This window comes from Pterocles gutturalis, unplaced genomic scaffold (genome assembly GCF_000699245.1).
Source record: "Pterocles gutturalis isolate BGI_N339 unplaced genomic scaffold, ASM69924v1 scaffold46161, whole genome shotgun sequence".
Classification (NCBI taxonomy): domain Eukaryota; kingdom Metazoa; phylum Chordata; class Aves; order Pterocliformes; family Pteroclidae; genus Pterocles; species Pterocles gutturalis.
Window position 1 is genome coordinate 15,332 of NW_010099492.1, and position 26,802 is coordinate 42,133.

At 37.3% G+C, this 26,802-nt stretch overlaps 2 protein-coding genes across 2 annotated transcripts; one reads left to right on the forward strand and one right to left on the reverse strand.

The window, feature by feature from the left end:
• The first annotated feature begins 1,786 nt into the window (after nt 1-1,786).
• Nucleotides 1,787-11,563, forward strand: LOC104463950 (cytochrome P450 2J2-like). The gene is made up of 9 exons (XM_010076482.1): nt 1,787-1,991; nt 3,051-3,213; nt 3,731-3,880; nt 5,323-5,483; nt 6,995-7,168; nt 7,395-7,536; nt 8,467-8,654; nt 9,463-9,604; nt 11,385-11,563. The coding sequence occupies exons 1-9, from the start codon at nt 1,821-1,823 to the stop codon at nt 11,561-11,563; spliced, it is 1,470 nt and encodes a 489-aa protein (XP_010074784.1). The 5' UTR covers nt 1,787-1,820.
• A 2,010-nt stretch (nt 11,564-13,573) lies between these two features.
• Nucleotides 13,574-26,758, reverse strand: CAPN10 (calpain 10). Its single transcript, XM_010076493.1, has 12 exons — nt 26,516-26,758; nt 25,528-25,659; nt 25,080-25,276; nt 23,628-23,845; nt 22,942-23,083; nt 21,267-21,433; nt 20,419-20,702; nt 19,697-19,899; nt 17,419-17,674; nt 16,038-16,237; nt 15,390-15,435; nt 13,574-13,603 (listed from the first exon to the last, which is right to left on the reverse strand). The coding sequence occupies exons 1-12, from the start codon at nt 26,657-26,659 to the stop codon at nt 13,574-13,576; spliced, it is 2,019 nt and encodes a 672-aa protein (XP_010074795.1). The 5' UTR covers nt 26,660-26,758.
• Between the last annotated feature and the right edge of the window lie 44 nt (nt 26,759-26,802).

Genomic DNA, 26,802 nt, shown 5'->3' on the forward strand with positions numbered 1-26,802 from the left:
CTACAGTTGTTGCATTTGCTCCCCACTCCTATGGCCTCAAACCTTCATTACAAAAGCAGATTTCCTCATCTGTTCAGAACAACCAAACTTAACATCTGTCACCTTGACTGGTGAGCTCTTGCGATAGTATTTGTGCCAGAGGAGAGCGAGCAAGATTTATGTGAAGAGCTACCACTCACATATACTGAAAACATTAAAATAAGGAATGTTGAATTATTCTAAAACAGCCTCCTTGCTTTTCCTTTCAGGCTAAGCTTTTCTGAAACAACTTTGCCTCACTGTTCTTCAGCAAGCCCACAGCTCTCACCTAGCAGTATGAAAACACACTGGTTGCAGTGTCCAAAAGGCCAGGCTCAGACTAAGCCTCTTGGGCCCATCCTTACTCAGCAGGACCCAGATTTACCCTGCAGAAAGGTCTAGCAGGCAGGAGGACAGAGTCACTGCGAAGGAGCAAGACCACTCACACAGGATACACTGCACCACTGCGATGCAAAGTATGCAGCAGAGAGGGGACTTGCTAGTAATGGAGTAGCCCCGTATGTTTGAGAAGGCTTTATGTCAAATTAACTGATCACAGTAATGAGAACACAGATTTATGATGGAATAATTTAATCCAAATGGAGTACAGTGCTAAACCTACACAGAAAAGACATTCATAGAACCATGCTGATCAAAATTACGCCCCTTAACCTTTTCTGTTTCCACTTCTCTGCCCAAAAAACCAAAGATAAAAAGGCACACAGGCATGCTCCTTGCCCTCTGCTTCCACACTTCCTGTAAAGTATCTACACATGCAGCCCACTAAAGCAGAAGAGCTGCACAATACTGCACAGAGAAATCAAGTGGTGGCTGCTCAGGAAAGTAAAGCAAGCAAATGCTGCAATGCCACTGCTTTTCTGCAGCCCCCTGAAACTGCCCTATATTTCATGTTTAAATCTGAAATTATTAAAATCCACTAAAGAAAAAAAAGACAAAGGTACATGTTTTTCAAGACTGAACAATGCACGATATTATTTAACACATCTTCTTTTATTAACCCAGGAAAAAAAAAAAAATCAAACTCATTAGGAAACTAACTGAAATGAGTGTCCATACCTGTAACTCTCAGACAGTTGCCTGAAGTGTAAGTAAATTCCCAGGAGTTCTTAAGAAGCCCATGGATAGCATTAAACCTTTATATTTCATGATCATAACGTACAAGGAGTCCCATCAATAACCATGATGTTGCTGCAAAGTTTTGAGCTGGACACTGCAGATTGGAAAATTCAGCAAACCTGTTCAGAGAAATTATGATAAAGTTTTAAAACAGGCAATTTGTATGATTGTATGGATTCCCTTAATCTCCTACACTTACTTGAAGATATAACATTAGCTGAGTTCTTTATTAATGTGTTGAGACATATCATAACATTGGCTGAGTTATTGATCAAAGTGTTGAAAAATCCAGTGTAATATATCAGCTAATAAAAAAACCCCAAACTATACAAAGTATAACTTCATACAGAGATCCACAGAGCACAAAATAACCAAGAGATAAAAAAAGAGACAGATCACAATTACAATCATAAGAGAGTAGGTGTGGCTTGGCTAACTGTAGAGGATCACATATTTCAGTTTTTTAAGGACTTGAGCTTGGGAAAACTGGATTATCAGAGAGGGATAGATGGCTACAGCAGACAAATATTCTTTAGAAAGAGTTTCAATTCAGTAGAAGCAAACTCATCTACACAACTCCAGATTTTCAGAGGAAGTCATATGCCAAAAAAAAAAAAAAAAAAAAAAAAAAACACCAACTAGTGAGAAGATAAAATTTTGATAAGATGTTGGGGATTGCTGAGCTTTTTATAGCTCTAGTAGCATGTCTCCTGATTTTGCAGTTCCTAAAGCTGCAATGGATGCGCACCCAGCTTCCTCCAGGACCAGCTCCCCTCCCCATCATTGGAAATTTGTGGCTGCTGGACTTCAAACTTCGTCGAGAAACTCTCACTAAGGTATTTAATTCTTTCTATGGTTGAAAATCGGTCTGAATCTATTTTAACTTAAATTGTACATTGCACAGGAACACTCTAAATTTGCCTTTTTTTTAAAAATAAACCTCAAGCTTGATTATCAGCCAATTTCAAAGAATCCAAGGATCCTGCATTATGAAAAGTATTTCTGAGTAATAAACACCATAATTGCTTTAATCCCTGTTATTTTCTTTCTCTTTTGGATACAATAACATCCATGCATAAAATCATCACAAGCACTGTCAATAGCATGATATTCCATTGACAGTTTCATTCTCTATTTCTGGCTTGATACCTAGCCCTGCAAACCACCTCTAGAATTTCCTTTGCCTGACGCCAATGTCACTGGAACATCTCCGGGCTATAAGTGGTCCGATCTCCATTAGAAGACCAAACTGACTCTCCTTTTCTTACTTGTACTGCAAAAAGATTTATTGTATGCAGTAAACAGATTATTACTAAAACAAGGCAGGAAAATTTGAAAGCTGTTATGTTCCTAGTACACTTCCTTTATAAATCAATTACAACTATTAAAAAAAGTAAGGAACTTGCTTCAAACTATTTTAAGGAAAAATGCAAGCATGATCTTAGGAAAGACAATAGAGAAACATAAGAAAAAATCACATGGAAGCTATAGGAAAGAATGCAAAAACATTTCTTTGCTTTCTTCAGAAGTTAGAGGCAAGAAAATACGGTGATTTTGGTTCATTAGTAAATTAAACAGAAAAGCTCTGGGATTTTGCCTGTTGCCTAATTTGTTCTTTGATTCTGAGCTGACAGAGAAAACCTCTGTTTCTCTCTCTGTGGAACTTTCAGAAGTGATTTTCTGAAAGAAGTCCTTAGTATCTACCATAAAATACTATTATCTTCTCTTCCCAAAGCACATTACAACGGAAGGCTAATTTTTTCCGAAACCCGTAATTCACATTGATGTTGGAAAACAGGTTCAGTTACAACTACAAAAAACTCTTAAAAGGAGTATTATTAAGAGCCTGCATTCCCTGGTTTACATTTATTAATTTACTGTTATTGACTCTTTAGTTAACCAACATCTATGGAAATATCTACACACTGTGGATGGGACACACTCCTATGGTTGTACTGAACGGATACAAAGCAGTAAAAGATGGCATCGTCACCCATTCAGAGGAAATTTCCGGACGACCTCTCACCCCATTCTACAGGGATATGATGGGTGAAAAAGGTACAAGATGTTACCCAACACTGAAATGTGAACAGGACGTACAGAAGAAAGATGCTTTCCTATACACATACATGAGTTACTGACATCGCTGGGCTTACATAGCAGACAGGTTCTCTGCACAGCTGGCACATTAAGAAAAGGAAAAAACAATTTCTCCTCTTATAAAGCACAGTACTGACTTCTTTCTTACCAATAGATTCAAAAGAATATTTACCTAGAGGAGTTGCTCTTCAGCTGTATCACTTCTAAACCAGAATACTCTTCACATAGAGGACGTCTGTAGCCCGAGCTGTTCCGTCCTTACCAAAAACACCGCCGCTCAGTTCCAGGGTCGCATTGATGAGCAGCTATACAGCCGGGAGTCATAAAAACCTGAGTTAGAGACCAAAAGTCAGTATCTGAAATCATGGTATCTTCTTTGTTAATGAAATATAACCTAATCTAAATCAAATTTTGCCTACTGCAGTGAAAGGATCTGCCTTCCCAGCAATGAAATAAGTGTTTCTGTGTTCTTCAGGTATTTTTCTGACAAGCGGACACACCTGGAAGCAACAGAGGCGCTTTGGTATGACAGTTATAAGAAGCCTGGCACTGGGCAAGAACAATTTGGAGCATCAAATTCAAACAGAGGCCTGTCACCTTGTGGACATCTTTGCAAACACAAAAGGTAAATTCACTAGAAGAATAACACTTGGAGCTTTTTCTGAAATATCACAGATTAGGGGAGTAAAAGTTTCACAGTACATTTTTGCAAGTAATACAGATATTTTTCATATTAGTGGGACCTTTAGCGGCTTCTTAATTGCATTCTTCACAAAAAATGTTTTGTCTGCACAGCAGGCAATATAAAATTGTTTTTTGAAATAAGGGTAGTAAAAAAATGTTTATTATCAACACAGTCTTGGGGACAGCTGGTAACAATTCTTACATTCAAGGAGTATAGAAAAACCCAATGTTCTTCTCCACTAAATACACAATTTGTGAGCCGCTGCAAGTCATTCTAGGACAACAGGCCTTTAGGATTTGGCAGAGAAAGAACCCCAACACAAGGAATGTATTATTCAGTTGTCCAACAAAACTTCTTTTTAAGGTTTGGATGAAAGAAAAACCAATAGAATTTTAGAAAGACGCCAAAATAAAGCAATGAAATATAAATATTCTGAACAGCCAAAGCCCTCACCCACATCGTGTTCCATATTGATGTGAAAACACAGAGAAGTTGCCTAAGGTCTGCCTCCAACTCTCCTTGCTCTAGACACAGCAAAACGGCCTATCGCTCTTCTGAGAGCAACATACTCACAGAGCTTTAAAATGTAAGAGATGAACATACCACTGACTCTGAGTCCCTGTACAGCCCAAATCTTTACCTTCCATGCAATTCTTCCTCATTTTACACTCAATAATTGTATTTACTCTTTCCAAGAAGGACTACAAGCATTGGACTGAAGTCTGAGATGCATAATCCACCCTTTTCAGTAGCAGAATAATTCAAAGGTTGTCCTTGCCATTGAAATATGTACTTAATCTAATTTTCTCTGTACTTAACCCTTTTTAATGGAAGCTGGTTTTCATCCCATTATGCCTTTTCAGACTGTGGGGAAAACAACTATATAATTGAACTGTTAACCTGTACTTGAAAAGGAGACAAGCCATTTCAACATGACTAATAAATTAAAAATGGTTTTTTTCCTTTTTTTTTGGGGGGGAAGGGTTTTTTTTAAAAAAGGGGGAAGGTTTGTGGTTTTTTTTAATTGCCAGACTTAAATGTCTACCTCCAGATTTGAAAGCATATGTTCTAATTAATTACTTGGGTTTTCACTTAACCCAGACCACAAGCCAAAGAGAGGAAAAGAGACCTAATGCCTGTCTTCTGAAAACCAATAATCACTGTATTTTACAAGAGTAAAAAGCAGATTGAAAATAAAGACTCCCTGCACTCACCATCCATACAGTTAATTTGTATTAAACTAGAGTTTACTTGTGTTAAATTTATCTAAAGTAGTCAGATCTACTATTATTTTTACCATTTAAAAAAAAAAAAAGCCTGCCTCTTCATCTTTCTTACTGTGGTCTATTCAGAAATATTAATTGTACCTCTTACATTCACAGGCAAACCTTTCGACCCCCACACTTTCACTGTCCGTGCTATTGCAAACATAATTTGTGCTGTTGTTTTTGGCCATCGCTTCTCCAGTGAGGATGAATCTTTCAGTAAGCTTATCAAAGCTGTTTATTTTGTGATCTACTTTCAAGCTACTATCTGGGGCAGGGTAAGAATCTAATTTTCTTGTTCTTATTCCTTAAAGTGCATTTGCATTTCAGAAGTCAAAACAAATTAAAAGTCAGTGATGATTATTCCCAAACATTTCCATATCATTATTCTGTGAGCCATTGTGCAGTAATAAATACATACCTTATTTGCCTTACATTCCTTGTCAGTAAATCACATGTCCTAAAATTTAAATTCTAGATCATTACTTTCAGATTTCCAAAAATAGAATGTATTTCAAAAGAGTAATCCTCTGCAGAGTACTGTGTATGTAAGACTCTTAAATCTTAAGATGAAAGCAACTTTTAAAATTTAATTTTCATTTAGTCTTGAGAATACAGAAGTGCAGTTAATAAGAACTAAGCTTTCCAAGTCCTGTTCTTTTGAGAAGATATCTTGCTTCTCATGTAACTCATATTACCACCAAGATCTGAGTTATTCTGAACTTTCTGTAAGATACAGGTGACAATTTCACCACATCAAGAAGAATATTGTTGAGCTCTTGAAAGCCTAGCTCTTGCTTATGTTGTGCAGATTTTGGCACACTGGCATTCTGTAACACCATCAGGTTCTCCAACACTTTCATACAGAGACACCTTAAAAAAAATACAAACAAAACTCAAGGTTGAGAAAATCTGCTTGTGAGCCAGATTCAGCCCTCAATTACTTTGATTCACCCATTTTTGGAAGCCTCTGTTGCATTAGATATGCATCCAAAAAGTAAAACATAATCATTCTCCTGCTCTCCTGTGACCTGATGTCCACTATTACACAATGCTGATATTTTGGTCAGCTGATGGGCATGGAGAAGTCTGCACTGGCCAATAGATTCCCAATCACTGGCCATAATTAAAACAAAGGCTCCGCCAGCAGTCCTAGAGACTGAAGTCCATTCACAAAACATACAGAATACAAAGAAATAAAAACAATTATTTTTTCCCTCAACAAATACACATGCCAGTTTCTCCTGGAGGAAAGCCTTCTAAGACTGAGAGGTCCCATCAGCTTCTATACCTTTTCAGTCTTCATCCTATCTGCTACAGATAGAAAGTGTGGTTATTGAATATTGACAGTATGGTAATAACAATTTAGATTGCTGCATATTACAAATAGCTCATTAACAAATATCAAACACATTTTCCTCTATGCCAGTTCACTTAGAGGGCAATCTGAAGGTTTCATAATCCCTCTTAGAAATGTAGAACAATTTACATTGGAAGGGACTTCTCCACATCAGCTAATCCAACTCTGTGCTCAAAGAAGGCCTAATTAGATCAGGTTGTTTAAGGACTTGTCTGGTCAAGTCCTGAAGACTCCAAGGATGGAGATTTCACACAGACTTTCTGGGAAACCTGTTCCCAGAATTTAGGCTCTCTCCAACATGTGTCTATTGCCTCTCAACCTAACTAGGAGCCCACATGTTGCAGTGACTTCACAGAGCTACCAGGAAATCAGAATTGTGTCCTAAATTTAAAAGAGCTCACGTTTCTTCCTTTTTGTTTAAAATCACAGCTGTACGATGCTTTCCCATGGCTTATGCACCGTCTCCCAGGACCTCATCAGAAAGTGTTTGCGTACAACGACTTCATGCACAATTTAGTTATGAATGAGGTCCAGACTCATGAGAGACAGAACACAGGTGATCCACAGGATCTCATTGACTTCTACCTGGCTCAAATAAGAAAAGTAAGTCTCTGTTTATCACACTATCCACTCCTTGGCCTCAACACCTACTACAAATACTTGCTGTTCAAGTAACTGGTAGGGAATTTTGCATACTTTATTTCTTTAGCACTGAAGATTTTTGTTTTAGTGGGCTGGGCACTGTTTTCAAACAATGACAATTTCTATGTGACTGATGGTATCTCTGAAATTATCCACTTCATAGTCTTCTTATGAATATACCCTACAGACCAAAGATGACCCTACTTCTACATTTAATAAAGACAATATGGTCCAGACTGTGGTTGATCTTTTGCTGGGAGGAACAGAAACAACAAGTACCACCCTTCTCTGGGCATTGCTCTATATGGTACAATACCCAGAAATACAAGGTGAGCAAAAGCAATGTCAGAGAGAACTGCCTTCAACATTACATCATAATGAACATCATTAAAGTGTAAGTATTAGCTCAGTCACTAACACCACATCAAAATAACCCTTAACAATGAATACGAATGGTGGTAGATCTACAATCAAAATGTAGAAAATGAAAATTTAATAAACAAAACAAATATGTTGTGGTTTAATCCCAGCTCACAATAAGCACCACACAGCCGCTCGCTCACTCCCAGCCCCCACCCCCAGTGGGATGGGGAAGAGTATCTGAGAGAAAAGGTAAGAAAACTCGCGGGTTGAGATAAGAACAGTTTAATGACAGAAATAAAATAAAATACTAATAATACTAGTGATACTAAATTGTAATGAAAACAACAAAACCCAAGAAAAACAAGTGATGCAACTGCTCACCACTTTCTGATCGGCACCCAGCCAGTCCCCGAGCAGTGATCGGTTGCTTTCCCCATCAGTTCACCAAGAAGCAACACTAACAGAAATTAGTAGTAGTCACTGTTTTAACTCTCTAGAAGGGGATGGCAAAACCAGAATAAGAAGCTGAAGACATTCATATGCAACCTAGTCTCTTCCTAACCTTCAAAGCAGAAAAGTTTTAAAGAGATGCCCAGTCTGATGTGTATTTATAAACATAACAGAAATTATACCTGGAATTTCAAATTTTTATCCTTTTTTGAAACATAGAGCTGTATTATGCTCATCACCAAGTGGAATGTCATGATGGGAGATCATCTTGTGCTTTGGGGATGTGCACTTTCTTGATCAACTGAAATCAACACAGCAGTCAAACCACATGCCAATGCATTTCATAGCAACATAATTGTTCTTTTTCCCCAGTTCTGGACCATACTTGTACCGAAATCTGCTGGAATAAAGGGAAGAAAAGTTAAAATATTTTTATTTCTCTGCAGAAAAGGTTCAAGGAGAGATAGAGGCTGTTTTGGAACCCTCACATCTCATCAGCTATGAAGACCGTAAAAGACTGCCATATACCAATGCTGTGATTCACGAGGCTTTGCGGTACAGCAACGTTACTTCTATTGGGGTACCTCGACAATGTGTGAAGAACACAACTCTGCTGGGTTTTCACATTAAAAAGGTACAGAGCATACCTTAGTATTTATATGAAATTAGCTTCTACAATTCCTAACTTTGTATAGGGAGCATGCGGTAGCACATCACAGACATAAAGCTGAGTGTTCTGAACCAGGGCTAGGTCTACATCAGCAGATGCAAAAGGAAGCTGGGGCAAAGGCTAAAATCACAAGTAGCAAACAAACATAAGGAAAACGGAAGGATTTCTTCCCACTAATCAAATATGGATGATGTCTGGGCATCAAAGCAGAACATGTTTTTAGGAATGATGAAGAAATGAGGTTTAAAGAATGTCAAGCCAGCTAACTTTCACACATAAGGGAGCAGCCTGCTGCAACCTGGAGTCATCCCTGACAAAACACACACACAAAGACCACACACTTAAGATGATGCCAACTCAGTACAGTGACAGATCCAACAGTCACACTAGCATGATATAAATGTCACAAATATATTAAGCATAAAATTGATGTGGTGCAATTGAAAGATCCAACAAAGAGTACAAAAAACAAAAAGGAAGATGTTACGATTAGTCTGACAATTAGGTGAAGCTATCCAAGCTCTGCTTGAGGTTAGATATGAAGACACTTCAGTAGTCCTGACATAACTTACACAAAGGCAAACATGTAATACATTACGACAAACAGAAGATACAAGGGTTTGTCATGCCTGGATGTGTGCAGGAGAAAACCAAGTTGAATCCAAACACTGGGCTGCAGACACAGGATGGCATAGTATCTATTAGAGAGAAGGAGAGTCCAGAAAAAGAATCATTCATACATGGAAAATATAATCTCTGCTTCTTCTTGCAGGGCACACTTGTATTGCCAAATCTGCACTCTGTTGTGTATGACTCTGAGCATTGGGCAACCCCTTGGAAGTTCAACCCAAACCATTTCCTTGATTTGGACGGCAACTTTGTGAACAAAGAGGCATTCTTGCCTTTCTCAGCAGGTAATGCTCTGACATTTAAATATTCCTGTTCACTGCATCTTGCAGCAAGACTAAAACCACCACTTCTTCATTTTAAAATTTTTAAAACATACTTTTATAAAAATGTATGTGACACAAAGACTTAAAAGTCAGGTGTTCTATTGTAAGAGCCACAAATATCATACTGTATTTTGTATTTTTTATACATTCAGAGTATGAGTATGGCTAGGAGACATAATGCTATCTCCTTGGTAAATGAATGGTTCCTACTATACAGGTAGCTGAGCTCCTTAGTCCCTAATGGGTTAAATCCTGATAACACCCTCAAATCAGAATATCAATTTATTCTTACCTTACAAATGGGGAACCAAAAGACAAAAGTAATATGATTTCTCAAAATATAGAGAAAATCTGTGATGAAGAAGGAAACCAAACCTCAGTCTCCCAAATCCTACAGTAATTGTCTAGCAACAAGTTCATAGAATCATATAATGGTTTGGGTTGGAAAGGACCTTAAAGATCACCAAGTTCCAACCCCCCTGCCAGGTTCTCTTATATCTCCAGAAAACTAGCAAAATACAGTCTTTTCAGCAGAATAAAGGCAACTAAAAAAATTTTCTAACTTTTCAAAAGCACATTACAAATACAATTTACCTAATTTACAATGCAAAATGCAGTGATACAAGAACACGGGTCGGGGGGGGGGAGGGGAAGAGTGAAAAGCAGTACAAAACAAAACTCGGAGAGCTTCTCTAGACTACCAGTTTCTCCAATAATCAGATTATGAAGAAAAGCAGCACAAAATAAGAAAAAAACACTGGAAAACAGCTAAGGTTATGTTACTATGACAGATTATACTATTAGACATTTGTTGCAGATAAAAAGCAAATAGGATACTAAGTAACGTACAAAGCAGTCAGATTAAACACAGTAAATCCAGCTTTTAAAATAATTTGCCGAAATTGCCTGTAAATCCTAAAACCATATTTGCAAACCAGGTACTTAACATGTTACCTCCTTTACTCACCAAACTTACTCCACTAGTTTACATGAATTGACAACTAATTTCGGCTACCATTTCAACCCAGGCACAGGAGATTTTCCAGCTTGCTTTGGTTGTTTTCTTTATATAATCTGAGTATTTATAGATCTTGAATATATATATTTTTAGTATGGAATATATAGATAGAGATCCTGAAATATACTGTGAAAACAATATGCCAAAATGAGTTACTGAGTCTATACATCACTGCACATGCCTATGTTTCATTCCCTTACCTTACATATCTGCTCCTGGACAGCATTAGAGAAAGGATACTGGGCTACAAGGACACAGTACAGCCACCTTAATTTCTGTTGAAGAAAGCCTGATTACATCCTTTTAGCTTCAGAATTGAATCCCACAATGTTCCAGTCCTCCCTGCTCAACAACCAAAGACAAGACTCTGAAGTATACGAAGCCTTTTAAAATCTGGCCTTCTCTTAACCAAGAAACAAGTCATGGTTCTCACAGAACAAGAAGCAAAAATGAAGAATCGCATACATGCTCCAGGGAAACAGGGAAAAAAACACCACCAAACCAAAATAAACAAAAACCCCAAACAGTCAACATAGTTAGAGGTATACAGTTTCTCAGTTAAATAAACTTTTCCACCCACCTCCAAAGGCATCTTCTGTCCTTACAGAAGGAAACAGAAAATAATCATTTTACATTAACAGAATTCATGGAACTCAGCAGAATTTTGTTTGAAATTCTTTCCCAGAACTTAGCTTTATACAACTTTTTCCCTTTCATCTGCAGGGCACCGTGTATGTTTGGGGGAACAGATGGCACGAGCTGAACTGTTCATCTTCTTTACCAACCTGCTTCGGGCATTCACATTCCAGCTCCCTGAGGGAGTAAAGGAAATCAATCTGGAGTACATTTTGGGTGCAATACTGCAGCCACATCCGTATAAACTCTGTGCTGTTCCACGCTAGTCTGCAACTTACTACAGTGCGGAGGGACTTCAACCAGCCAATAACTGCAGATATTTTACAAACACATACTACTATCTCCATTGTATTCAAATGTATGTAGCTCATACAGCAAATTAATATAGAGTGTTTTTCTCTAGGAGGTCTGACCTCATATAGTTGAGCTTTTTGAAATTAAAAGAAGCATACTTGCTGAAGCTCATATAATCGCATCTTAGCCATACAGAAGTACACATTAATACATCACCACGAAAAATGTATTTTCACACTCACAGTAGCAATGAATTAGATGTAGGACTTTAGAGAAGTGATCTGTATCAAGCAGTTTCCTGCATACATGCTCAGTCAGGTATCACACTGGTAAAATGCCACAATTGTTCTGACGCAGCAATGATGCCTGAATAAAAAACAATTTTCTTCAGTATGCTGTTACTCCTCTGTGTTCACAGAAGGTGCTTTCTTACCTCCTTTTGCAGAAGGTAACAGAGTATACACGCTCAGTGTTGAGTCCTTTTCCTTTCACACTCACATAAAGCATTATATATTGTAGTATAAACTTCACACATGCATAAATGATTGCAGAATGGGGCCTCTTATAATCATAGTCCATTTAGAAATCCTTATACATTTTTTCTTTACTTCCTCAGCATCCATTTCCTATTTTATCACAACTCTGGATCCAGGTGCTTTCATGAACCTTTCCTTCTTCTGTTTAGAAATACTATTATATCATCCAATAATTTCCTATTTGAAGGGAAAGGAACAGACTTTCAAGAAATCAAAAAAATAAACAGATTCCAACATTTGTTAAAGCAGGCACAGTAACGATTTATTACTCAAGGTGTTTTCCTTTGCTGTCTCATCATTCCACAATAGATGGGGAAAGTTTTGACCACTTAAAATTCAGCTGCAAGCATCCTAGATGCTTTCAATTTTCAAAGTTCAACAGGAGCAAGTATAAGTTATGCTACGATGTAGTTTAAAGCAGAAATAGAATATTACATATTTCTCAGACATAAAACTAATGGAAAACTTGAGATTTCCAATTATTCCCCTCCCTTTGGTGAAAATCCCAGGGCTCTAAACACACTATAAAGTTTGCTATGGCAGAACAAATGCAGGCTTGATATCATTGACGTTTTTCACCTTTTTAATAAAAGACATCATAAAACTTTCAACATTACTCCACTTTTATTGAGGAAAATATAACATCTAAAAAAATCTTCCTTGAATAAGAAATACTTTCAAACATAAATTAGGAAAAATCTCTTAAACTTCATATTTCTTACATTGAGGGCAGATATTACAAAAAACACATTCTTAGAGATTTACAAAAGCAGTTTGACATTATAGTACATAAACAAAAGTTTTCAAGTCTGATAATTTTCCTTTGTGGTGTTCATTAAAGAAAAAAACTCACCAAAAAATTTTTCTTTTCAACCCAACATTTGCATGGTTCGACAATGGGCCCATGGTAAAGTGCTCAGCAGCATGACTGGCAGTGTAGGATACAAGCTCACACTTTCTCTGCTCCAGTGTATTTTTATGATTCTTGAGATATGTCCTACCTGAAAAAAAAGTCTCCAGTTTCTTTCCTCTACGTTTGCCCCTTTGGTCTCCTGAAGTTATTCTGTAAGCTTCATTTTAATTTGTTTTTCCCCAAAAATATTATTTATTTATGCACATGTCTTCTGGTTTTCTTCTAAAACTGTAGCTTGGGTTAAAACACACGCATATTCTTCACCTGTATTTTTGAAGAACTGAGGTACATTATGAAGATTTGCTCTAAAATGCTGGTTCTAAAAAACACGGGAAGAACAAATATTCAGAGTGTACATGATTGAGGAGGTATTTTTACAAAGAAGTCATTGTAGGCCTGACAGTTGGTACTAGTGAAAAACAGCAGGGCCAAGAGTATCTTCTTGTTATTCCATTTAAAACTGAAAACAGCAAGAGGTGAGGCATTCCTTGGCCTTCCAATGTTTCTCAGAATGAGAGCGGGAGAGTTCCAGGTTACCTTTTCATCACAGTTGTAAATGAAATCTATAAGAAAATGAACAACGGAAAAAAAACCAAAACTATTTCATTAGTTACCCTTTTTGTCAAGAAAGAGAAGACATTCATAAGGAATTGAAGAAAATCAGAGAAAAGGTAGATTTAGAAATTAATGACAAAATGCAAGCTTTCCTGTGAAACATCTTAAGAAACCTAAAACACACGAATCCCATCACTTCAGTAATTAGAAAACTCATAAACAAACTTTTAGAAAAATACACTGACTTCCAGCTCTGCTGTGATGCACCCCTTAGAAATCAAGAGCCCAACTTCTCAGCAAGGCAGACTGTCTAGATCCTCCACAGGTTAAACCCCTGAAAGCACAGAATGATTTAAAGTTCAGCCTTTACAAAAGACTACGCTGTTGAAGATGAGTTTCAGACATTAATTTCTGCCACTGATAAGAAAACTGTAACTGCTATTTCCAAATTCTTCAAGTTTTCAAGTCCTGAAGAATCTATACTGTTCATTCCCTTGATGTCAGCACCCTTTGCCCAAGTCCAACTGTTTTCATGGAACAATATAAAAAATATATCTTTGAAAATATTCCTTCTGTTATAAAGGCCTTGCGATGTTTTGTTTCCAAACCAACAGCAATAAAGGACTTCATTACATACTTCAGCTCCTAAATATTAAAATAACAAGCACCATGAGGAAAGTACACGCAGGTCTTTACCCATTTTTGGGAAGCACAAAATCCATAGTCTGTGAGGTTTCAAGGACAAAATGTAATCATTGGCCAACATGACCTAGACTAAGAAAATTGGTAAACCAGTTCTAATCTCGGGTGAAGAGTTTTTCCTAAAATTTTTGTTTTGTTTTTATTAAAACCTCAAAGGAAAAGAGACAAGTATCTAGACTGCCTAGTTCTCACCTAATTAGCAGAGTATTACCAAGGGCATGTTTTGATCCACCAATGAAATCAGGTATCTTTAAATAATTGTTAAAATAACACATTCAAAGTTCTCCTCTCCACCCAGCAAAAATACCGTAAATGTTACTCGGCATTAACATCCAAACCTTCAATTTTACACACAAATCTAACGAAGCAAAAGATAATCCTAAGCATTCAATAGTGGCGTTGACTTGATCAGCATGGCTCGCACACCTCAAAGGACTATAATGGTTGGATACTATGTGGGCTGGCTGTGAGGAAACAAGTAAAAACCAAATCTCCAGTGTCCTGAAAACTAACCTGTGGATTGTCTGTTTGCTTTTCTCCTCTTTTTGCTGTGTTAAGTCTTTACAACATTATAATATCATTAGAATTCCTAAATTGCAATACGTAGGACCCCAAATTAATATCAAAGCAAACCAGATGGAAATATACAATATGCAATTAAAGCTAGCAGATCTATGGTGACACCAAGAATGAATGTATCAAAATAAACCCAAACACATAAAAGAGTGTTTACAGTCTTGAAAGCAAATATAAAAGTCAAGTACAACAACCTACTCATCACCAATAGTCACTGAGGTTACAGCAGAGGTAGGTACTGGGCAATGGCTTCAGAGAGTAAATAATAACTTTATAAAATAGTCATACAGAAGCTTCCATGGTGTGAAAAGACAAATTTTGTTAGCTGCTAACAAATGCTACTTTTCCGGCTGAGAAACAAAAAACCAAAGATTAACTGCTTTACTGATTATCAGTTTGCAACAAATAAATTAGAACATTCAAAGTCCAGCCCTCTAGTACATGACTCTCAATATTAGTTAATAGATAATCCTTGATGACCTTTAGAACAACTGAAATTAAAAATGTATCACTTACTTCTTGCAACACTTGTCCAAGTGTCTCCCGGCTGTGAATACGCTTCCTGTTGAAAACCCAAACCACATTTATTTCTGAACAAAGCACTGAGGGATCTTGTAAACATCAATCATTTCTCCCACTTCAAAAAGAGCAGACTGTTATGCTAGGCTTTGTTCCACATTCTTTCCCTTATGGAATCTTGATGCAATTTTATAGAATCTTACAGAATCTACAAACTCCAACTCAGACCTGTCATTATTCATATCAGGGGGAACAACCTGGAACAAGGCCTGCTACACATTGCATTTTCTCAAAAACAACCCTATTTATTAAAAAGCTTAGTAAAATTTCAGAATAAATCCTAATATCCAGATATAGCTGATAATTAGTTGCTTTAGGGCCATCTCTTCCAGCACTAGACATCTGTTAATCTTTTTGCATCAATTGCTGAGTAACAAATATTTATTTTTTAGTCATTTTTCCAACATAGTTAACATGATAAGCAGGTTCGCAAACTTAACAGCAATTAAAAGACTTAAAATTAAAAAAGATGAAGATTTTCTACCTAAGGTGCGAACACACTGCTAACACTTCTTGTTTCCAAACATCCTGTAATACATGCACTAAAACTACTCAAAATGCAAATAGATGGCAAGGTATTTTTACCTGTCTATTTTGGTTGCTATGACCACTGTAAAGTTGCCTTCTGTATTGGGCAAGTATGTAGAAGGTATAATTACATAACTTCCTGCAGGAAGTCTGCAAAGTTGGCTTACTTCCTGTGAGTAGCAATGAGGTACACAGCTAACCAGTGGCTCCAAGTGTAGAAAAGAGGAAGTATGTGGTTTCCAGCTGCTACTAGGTACCTGCAAAAAAGAATGAAATCATGCCTATCTTTTCATCTATTTCAGGCCACACAATGTTAAATTCCTTCAAATTCCTGGTATACTTTACTATGGTATGTTGCATATCTGTTCCACTCCAAATACTCACTCTCCTATACAGAGCTACATGAGAGGGAGAGGAAGGCTTCCAGAAAACCCAGAGGGCAGTTTCAAGTACAGATAAACCATTCCTGCCATCTTTGTAGACAGTTTATACAACCCCATACCCACATAGCTCAAAGGCTTTTTCTGCTGTCTGATCTCACTCCTCCTTGCTGCACCCTAAAAGCACTTGTTTTTCACCTCATAGATATGGTGAACTACGTCCTTCCTCTTTTCTAGTGGCTTCTCCTGCACTGAAAATTCATATTAGACTTCTTCTTGGACTCCTATAGGCATGAAAAATGTCATTCTTTCAGTCTTTCTTCACATATTGTATATATGAAGCTATATGATCACTTCTAATGCTCAACTCCAGACTCTCACATAAGCAACATCTTTTCTGAAGCATGTTTTCTGAAAAAAAAAACAATCTAGCATTCCCTGCAAAATAACCACCTAACCAGAAGCTTCTCATCCCACATTTATGCAGCTGATTACTGGCACATACATGTAGAACCTCTATTTGTCCACACCAAATCGCATCTTGTTTTGTTTCAGATCATCTGTTCAACATATCACAGTCCTCCTGAATTCTAATCTTGTCTGTGGATGCAACACCACTTGCCAATGGGCTAGTAAATCATAGAATCATTAAGGTTGGAAAAGACCTCAAGGATCATCAAGTCCAACCATCAATCCACACCACCTAACTAATAGTTATTAGAGATTAAGAAAGTTTTCACGATTGATTACTAAAAAGTCTGGTCCTTAATCATTAAGACACCGAGAATTTTTTGCAAAACCTGAAGAGTTCCTCATTTCTAAAACTAATTTAGAACATTGGAAGGATTCAGTGGAACCAATTACCTGGTTACTATGCTACGCAGTGTCGCAGTGTGTAGTTGTTCCGTACCTTTCACGGGCATTGCATCACAGGACCAGCCTGTGTTTCTCCTAGAAGCAGGACATGCCTTGCCAAGTACAAGGAACACTGAACTAACTGCCAGGCTTACCTTCACGCTTGGCAAATGAGCAACCAAACTGGCCAGGAGAAGTCTTACCTGGAAAATATGGAAACCTATGGGACGACACTTGCTATCTTGGCAGTGCTGACGAAGCGTAACTTTCACACTGCTTTTTCCTGGTCCTGCAGGAATGGAGAGGGGAAAGCAGGGATTGATATGGAAGGAGGGGAAGTTCCTGCTACCTCCAGCGCTTTGCCCATTTTTCCAGCATCCACGCAGCTGCACTGTCTCCCATTCACCTGCTGGGAGTTCTTCACAGAGGGCAGCATCTGCGGGCGGTGGTTTTAGCTCACTATCAAAGAGAGAAAAAAACCTAAATGTACTAAATTTGTATGATTTCACAAAATCTAGAACACCAGCTCACAAAAATGAACTAATATTACATAAATACAATTCCTCCAAACTTTTACCACAAAGAAAAAGAGAACCGTACAATTCTGAGTCCTTAGGTAACTCACACATCTCTACAAGAACACAGCCTACACAAACCAGGCACTAAAACCAGATAGATTTTTGTACATTCATGAAGTAATGCAGCTTACACATTTTTCCTCAATACTCCTGCGTTATTTGTCCTGTTTGAAAGCGATACAACTGACAATGACTTCTGGAGTACACAAGAGCACCTCAGTAAGCCTAAAGCATATATTGCACTATTTTTTATATTCATTATGTCTTTAATTAGAGGAAACTACCATTTTACCTCTGACTTGATCACTGTAATGTTAACGCCTATTTCAATCATAGCCCAGCCCTGCTTTTCACAGCAGTGTGAACAATTTGGTATCATTGTCAGTTGTGCAGCGTTTGAAATTGAATTTCAACAGAGCAACTGTCCTCATTTCCAGTTTTCCAGTTGAGAATGTGTAACAGCTGTTGTGTTATTCTGCGATTGTCCATTCCAGACATGTATCCAGGCTAGCACCTCCGTTTCAATCTGAGGAAGTGTTATACTTAACAGCAATCCTAGAAATTTTATCCCATCATTGGAAGTGCAACACGCTGTACAGATAAAATATATCCAGAAACCAAATACGTTGCTGATAGGAAGTACAAAACTCGCACCCATACAGCAAAATTAGCCTAGTTTTGCAGACCTTTATTCAGTCTAAAACTTGATGCCATCTTGCTTCCAAATTCCGCCAAGTAAATGATTAATGCATGTTCCGGCTTTGAAGTGTGATTTGCCAGCTTCTCTCCAAGGAGATATGAGTTAATAGTGTACTATCAGGAAATAAAAAAATCTGAACAGCTTTTAAAGATGTTGCCAACAGTACATTTTGCCTCTGCATGTAGCTTACCTGGCACAAGCTGTTAGACAACCTTGGATTTTTTCAGGTTTATTCGAAGAAGGTACAACTTTGCTGACTCCACACAAGATGACCCAATGATGAGTACTTAAGTATTTATTTCAAGGCTATGGTCACCAACACATAACCACTCACAAGTAACTGACTTTAAAGTGTTGAGATAGCTATGTAATCTGCTACAGTTAAAAACATTAGAAGCCGTCAGAAGCTACTGGACTGACACTGCTGATATTTTTCTATTGGATAAGCAAGCATTGCTAAACAGAAGGAAAAGATTGTTCTAAGTCTGTTATAAAATCTATTTCACTCCACAAGATATGAGGTATATCATAACGCCGGTAAACTTTGAGGCTTTCAAAATTAAGAAGTTCAGCTGTATTGCCAGTGTTAAACACTTTTAATTCAAAACTAATTCTTCATTCAGCTACAGAAGACAGCATAAATTTCAGTGCTATTTTCCACACTTATCCTGCAAAGATGAGCTGTGAGCACTGTGTCATCTGAGTCCACTGCTGACACTCCACTTGCATTTGAAGCTGTATTGCTCACTAATAACAACATTATATATCAGGCAACCTGTTAGTATGCGTTTTTCAGCATACATGATAATATACTGCTTTCCTTTCCTGTAACTTTTAACTTCTGTGGTACATCTTCATTTTTTCCATATAATAAGAAAGAACTTCCACATATTGAGAAACACATTCTGCAGAAACCTGTTCAGTTCTTTTACAAAATGCGCACTTTCTCAAAATGCTAGGCTGCAGTTTAGAGTCAAGATGCTACTCGTGGCTATTTCTCACTACTATTTTAACAAGAGGTAGCAGTAGCTTCATGAAACAAACAAGGAGATAGAACACTACTTACATGAATTCAAAGATAAAACAATGCTGTTACTTGGTACTCCGCACAACCCTTCAAAACATTTTACACATTTACACTCAGTAAACATATTTGTTTATGTCAACAACTATAAGCAATTTTCTGTTCTGTTTTAAGTCTACCTGAGAGAGATCCTCCCCGTTGAAAATACACGAAGCAAGAAATTCCCTGCTGCATCTTTCAGAAAAGTGCTGGGAACAACAAGATAAAACCCAGGCGAAAGGTCACAGCATACATGCACTTCTCTGTCATAGGAATGGCAGACAGTACCTACAACTGGAGGAGCAGAGAGGGTCTTTGGAAGGTTAAATCGTTTCTTCTCCACCTAGAATAAATGCATAATGAAGCTTGGTGTTTTAGGAAAAAAGAGGAGTTTTTAATAAAACTAAAAATGATCAAATATTGTTTAAAACATTTTTAAACATGCATACATTTACAAAAGGAAACAAGTAAGGAAGAGAGTATCAGCAGATAAGCTGAACATCAAAGAAGTATAGGAAGAGTTAATATTCAAGAGAAGTAAATTTAGGAACAGTCATCAAGTAATCAGCCTGAAATGCCATGCTCTAGTTTGGAACGGTCCCAGAAGTTCTGCTACTGGCCACGCAACAATAAGATGGAAGTACTAGTCCACTAATAGTTTGTACAGACAGTGACTGCACTGTGAGATAAACAGGATCATTCTAACATAAATCACAGGTGTAAGATGTGTGAACAGTTAAATCATATCATTGCCATAAAAAATGAATTATTTTATTCAGATGTTTCAGCAATGCTTTAGAACTTCTATTTGAAAAAAAAAAAAAAAACACCACAAAAAAAACCCACATCACCCCCATATTACCTTCCAGACATGCAATCCCACAGCCTGATAATTCTTCCCCTGTATGCCTTCAGTCAAAGTTAGGTTTTCCTCTGCTAAGCGAGTCAGATTTTTAATTCTTCCAGCCCAGTCAGCACTGTATTTCCTATGGTTCTGCAGCAGAGCAATGCACACCTCACTCTTTTCACAGACTCTCAGCCAGAACTTTGGGTTGGTAGGGAAACTGCTGTTGTTACGGCAGCCACCTGCAGACTGGCCCCTCACCCAGGATCCAAAAAGATTCTGCGAGTAATACAGCACTTTCTCTGACAAAATAAGAAAAACATGGTGTGGATTTCAGACATCAGAGGCTACTTAATTTTACACAGCTGACATACAGCAGAGACTCCCCAGCCCAAGAAAACATGCTGTCAGAGCCCTGACACTTTCTCCAAGCAGATACTCATGAACAAGATTTGGAGAGGCATGAGAATTCATGTTACAACTGCTAATGCAAGATCGAATACATTATTTTTACAACAAGAAACTGTTTCTAGAAATCTGAAGTTTATCTCCTATTAAAAAAAATATATATCTATCTCAAAAGGTTGTCCAGAAAAGTAGCCTTCTAGATAGAGAACACTAATCTCTCAACAAACTAGCAAGTAACTAGATTTTAGAGAAGTATTGAAGACTCCTCTAAAGATCTTAAATTTCCTCTTGTCCCTCTATTTTTCCCAGTAGAAACAAAAAAGGCCTATGAGTCTAAAGGAGAGGGAAAGACTAAGAAAGATAAATTATGGTCTAGTTGTATCAATTTGTAATTCAAATCAATCTTTCCCATTGACATAATGTTATTTGCATGAGAAAAATGTTTTCTCGTACTACACCTGTATAGAGGCTCTGAAGTTGTCCTTCCTCATTGACTGGAAAGCCCATGGTAATCTCATCAAATTCCCTGAAAAATTCCTCTTCATCAACCCAGAATTCTCCCTCCTGGATCTGTGAGAGCAGTTCTGAGGCAACTACTGGATCTAGCTGGCTCCATCCTCGGCCACTGCACATGAGACAGAAGTTAACATTTAGTTCTTTGCCCAGTAAAGCTCCATAACAATGATCCATCAAATATCCATGGAGCAGGATAGCAAAAAGAGGTTTCTTCATTTTATTGTCAAATACTTGCATTGAATATTTCCTGTATACACATTGCTAGTCAGTGAGAAGGATAACGGAAAGCATGAATCACAACCTATCAAAGAATACTCAGACACAACCTAACACCAGAGAGGATACAGCAGCGTATTTTCAGGTGGAAGAGCTACTTTACTTTCAACAGGAAATACAGTCCAAAGTGTGACAGCAGAACAAAGATTATAACAGTTGTTAAAAAAACTAACAAAAAAAGTAAAACAAGCTGCACAGTAACTGCTCTGAAAGAATTTTAATGCTTTATCGTGAACATCAAAACCCACTTTTTGTATGAAGCAGCCAGTTATCCCCACAAATCTGCTGGCTAAGTCATGATAAACCAAGAAATCAAACACCTCATTATTTAAGGCCCATTAAAACCTAGTACTTTCAACATTTTTTATTGTTTTAATAACAACAAAGAACAATTCTGCACTTGAATAAAACAGGGCTCAAAGGCCACTCTGTGAAATGCTATCCTCTGGCAACTACGTGGTAATTTATTGTTCGGCAAATAAACTACAAGAGACCAACTGTATAATCAAAACTCTGCCAAAAGCAAAAAAACTCAAGTCTCAATTAATGCAATTAAGGCATCTTTTTAACTCAGGGAAAAAAACCTATTTCTCTAAAATGTTAACATGATCATATTGTTACCATATTTTAATGCTGAAAGCTTGCTCCTTGGGTCAAGAATTGCATGTTCTTTTGTACAGTCTAAATATGCTAATATTTCTCAAAATAAGCCAGTAGAGTCTGCCCTTTCATTCTTCTGACTTTGCTATATGAACTGCTGAACATATTTCTGCATTTCCTTTAAAACAGATCTCTTCTATCTACTCGATTCCAGTTTCTCCTACTCATATTGATCTACAGAAATGAGCACACAAGAAAAAAGCATAAGCATCCTTCCTGTTGCAGTATTTTGTTTTATACGTACTCCTTTGCTTGCCTTCTGCAACTGAGACAAGACCAAATGAGAACAGATGAGTAAAACTGAGTGACTACAAGTCACAAATGTCTTATGAGCAAAGATACTTAGATCAGTTGCAAAACATCAAAAAAGTACCACAAAAAATCAGAGAAAGAAAATAAACCAACATCTTAAGTTTATCTCTACAAAAAGATATGATGCTTTGATAAACAAACAAAAAAAATTATTTAAAAAAATTAAGATTATCAGAATAGATCAAAACGACTAGTCTTAGAACCAATAAGCTGTGTGAACTACTGAACTCTCTAAAGGTTTGCATACAAACTGAAGTTTCTCTCCTCCACTATAGCCTACGAGCAATATTCGCCTTTGCAACAGATAGATAAGTTTTCTGCTTCAGAACTTTCACCAATGATTTTCCAAGTGAAAATAAACCTACTCACCCCTCACACCAGGGACCTCTCCAGCACCGCCTCCCCCAAGGATTTCTTATTCGTAGTAGAAAGATTTCCTTGCCTGACACTTGAGACAGATTCAACATGTCTATCACAATAAAGGCATGAAATTCTCCTAGTTCACTTGCACCTGAATAGAAAGAAAAGCATCTGAAAGTAAACAAAAGAACCTGCTCCATTTTTCACAATAAATTACATTATCCTGTGAGAGAAGGCAATTTTGAGTTAAAAGGAAATTGTTTTTAAATCAGCATAAAAACATAATCAAAAACCCCAAATGGTTTATTTTATTTGACTATACAGAAATAAAGTTTTACAGCTAATTAACTCACTACTTGATCTCAAACATCTATAAATTCTCAATGCTGAAATTCATTGGGGTTTTTAAGGTTTTTTTTAGGTTTTTTATCCGGGGGGAGGGGGAGGAGGGGAATGCATTTGCTTTTGAGAATTGACCCTACGAGCATCTTAATATAAAAAGCACTCCTCAAAAGCACCTTCTGTTCTGAACTCAACAACATCCTTAAATCTTTGTTTATCCAAGGTTATATAAAATTGCATGATGATACTGGCATGGTACTAGAATCAGGACTATGCATTTGCTGTCTGCTTTGTGCTCTGAACACCATTAAATCAAGATGTTTACTTTAAAAAGTCTAGAACTTTACTATTACCTTGTCTGGAATTGAGGACCGAGCAGCTTATTACACACTGTTCCTTCAGGTTCATTAGTCTCCTGAACACTGCTTTCTCCAAAACCATGCCAGTCTTCTCTTTCTCCACACTTCTTCCAGGGTCTTTCAGGGTCCATCTTTCAGCAATTCCTCCGGTCAGATCAACCAAAGCATCTGCCACCTGTCCTGCCCACAGCTGTTCGTAAGATCCATGCAGTCTGTAAAAACAAAAACACCAAGAAAAGGCTTCTGCAAACAGAAGACCTAAAGAAACACAGTTTTTATGTTCTTTCATAATTATGACTGTACAGTAACTCATATCCCCAAGTAAGCAAGAGAAAAGACCTACTATTTTATTTATACAGAATACAACATCTAGAGAATACATAAGCCATCAAACATTCCATTGTTTGATGGGAAGTTTATTACAATTCATTCCACCATATATATAAACTGCCCTAGTCTAGTCATTTGCACCTTAATATCTGTGCGCTACATCATCTGCATTCTGTATAAACAAATAACATATCTTCCTCTTCTTCAATTATTCTTTGTTCATGCTGCACAAACACCCTTCAATAACTTAAGTAAATCAAGAGACCAGCCTACCTGACGCAGTGGATGCAAAAGATAGCAAAAGAAATCAAGACTATAATGGAATGATAAGACAAGAGAGAACGACAACACTGCACAGAAAACAAAGAATATTATCTTTCAAACCTACAAAGAAGTTTTAAAATGCCATTGCTACTTCACAACTTCTGCCCAAAGTATCTACAGTTAAATAAATTACTTCATACTTAAAAGTCTTTTTCTGCCCTCTGCTGGCAATCACAGTCTTTCATACAAGTCCTTCTGGATATTTGATGTCAATCTTACCAGTGCACTTTGTCTCAAAATTGTTTTGTCCATCTGGACAGCATTTTGATGGATGTGTCATAAAACACAAAGTAGCTGCATTTTCAAACACATTAACAATATGGTTGTTTCTTCTCAAAATAATAAACTATCAAATTAAGCAAAAGAGCAGTGAAACTCACGCAACAAGAGCCTCAACTAGCATAACTTACATAATGTTGTTTCTTTCCTTGAAAATATTTGCATGCTTTCTGCTTTTCTTTGAGCCCTCAGCTGCCCTCAAATGCTGCACTAGTAAAATATTTCCCTTAATAAATTAGATGGCCAATAGACAGTGACTTAATGAACATAATTTGAATCCTGATAGTTCATTGCAGTTCTTATTTTTCATCATAATTCCCTAAGACTACCTCATCTGCACCTGGAAACACACCTTACAGATCTACAGTTTAAAGAAGAACTTCTGCACAACCCAGTATGGGAAAGCAGAATAATATGGAGATCTATGCCCAAAACAGTCATATAAAATAAGTACGCAGAAGGTACACAAGTACTGTACCTTCTTTACTTCCCTCAATAACAGTGTTCACATACTTTGCATAAGCTTTTTCCAACAGTGGAAGCCAAAACAAATCTTCTGTCTGACACTGGGAAAAGCAGAGTTTACCACCAAGGCAAGGCAAACGATCGTCAATGGTTACTTCCACCCAGTGTCCAAACTGCCAGACTCGACAAGTGAAACAGCCTTGATATGATTCATCTGTCCAGCTGGGCTGACCTGGAGGGATCACCTAGATGGCAAAAGCCAAATCAAGACAAATAATGCTTTTTTTTTTTTTTTTCTCCTAAACAAAAACAGTTTAAAATATGCTGAAAGTTAACTGTTTGTAATAATCACAGAAAAAAAATCATAACAAAACCAGTGAAACTAAGCATAACAAAACTGATGTTCAGTTTTGAGACCTGGGATTCAATAGCAATACCCAAATGTAAATTAGGTGAAAAAAACTTCTTAAACATGAAACAAGTAAATTCACTATACCTTATTCAGTAGGTATTTACTCTTCTGCAAAGCTACACAGGCACACAGGAACCAACAATCTCCCAAAATTCCTTGTTTCACTTGCACATCCTGCAGATTGTTTGAAAATAACCGAGGAGAGGAACAAATGTCCTAAAATCAAAAGAAGGGGAGTTAAAGCCAAATCCTGCATGATAGTCAAAGGAAGTCTGTGTTTGAGGGAATGTAAGGGCTCCAGAAACCTCTTACAAAATGAGGGAGTTTTTACCTCTAAAACATTTCCTCTTCAGACACAGCCTAAGCAAGCAATAACAAATTACTGTGTGGTGGCTATTTTGCAGGTACTTTACATGAGGTAAATCTAGTTCCCACATGGATTTTAGTATAGAAATCCCAGCACCAGGTGCGACCTTAGCAGAGGCACCAATAGGACATCAGCTCCCTGAGAGACAAATGATCAACCGTGACAAATAGAACTGATGCCGTTCACGTTGCATTGCACAGCCCAAATTAAAAGAATCTCCAAACCAGTATAAGAAAAAAACCTTTCCTAGGCAAATAAAAACAGTTTATTTGGTAGCAAAAGAGGTATTTCAAATGCAAAGTCACAAACACTTAATTGGATCTGAAAGTGAGTTTTTAAAATGAATCTTCTCTCACCTGCAAGCACTGCAAGATCTGGAAATTAACTGATCAGCCCTCAGTAGTAACCAAGGTGTCATATCAGTCCTTTGCTTAACGAAACACATTTATGAAAAAATATCTGAATTTCTACTAGTGCCATGAAATTCAAAAGCATACATTAGGATTTAAATCAGACCTACAAATAAGCATCCAGACTTAAAAACTATAACACGCATACTGTTAACACTGACATACATTGGTTTTATCAATTCTGTATTTCTAACCAATAAAAACACCCAGAACCAGTCACTCAATGCTAACTATCATTTACTGCCTTAAAGTCCAGTTCTGTTAAAATCACAGCCCTTTGTACCTTAAAACTCACCTTAGGTCTCAACCAAGATATCTCGCCTCTGAATTGGGCCAGTGGGGTACAATAATCAAAAAATATAGAGGTGTCACTGGCTGGAAACGTGGGGTCTGTGTAAAGGTCTCTTTTCACCATTAATTGCTTTTTCTCTCCCAGCATTTTCAACCCAATCCTAAGTAACTTTGACGGCTATTTCCACAACTTTATATTGCCGAGCACCAACCTAGAATGTAAACGAGCGTTACTCGGGAAGGGAAACAAATGCGGCAGAGATTTATTTAGGAACAGAAAGCCTCTCACTC

What these genes read in the sequence shown, in the direction of transcription:
- LOC104463950 (XM_010076482.1), top strand. Translation starts at nt 1,821, where the DNA reads ATGTTGGGGATTGCTGAGCTTTTTATAGCTCTAGTAGCATGTCTCCTG. An exon ending in AAGCTACTATCTGGGGCAGG is followed by an intron (nt 5,484 to 6,994) that starts GTAAGAATCTAA and finishes TTAAAATCACAG; the next exon opens with CTGTACGATGCTTTCCCATG. An exon ending in TGGGTTTTCACATTAAAAAG is followed by an intron (nt 8,655 to 9,462) that starts GTACAGAGCATA and finishes TTCTTCTTGCAG; the next exon opens with GGCACACTTGTATTGCCAAA.
- CAPN10 (XM_010076493.1), bottom strand. Translation starts at nt 26,659, where the DNA reads ATGCTGGGAGAGAAAAAGCAATTAATGGTGAAAAGAGACCTTTACACA. An exon ending in GTAAATACCTACTGAATAAG is followed by an intron (nt 25,277 to 25,527) that starts GTATAGTGAATT and finishes TTTGCCATCTAG; the next exon opens with GTGATCCCTCCAGGTCAGCC. An exon ending in TTGGAAAAAGCTTATGCAAA is followed by an intron (nt 23,846 to 25,079) that starts GTATGTGAACAC and finishes TTGTTTTTACAG; the next exon opens with ACTGCATGGATCTTACGAAC.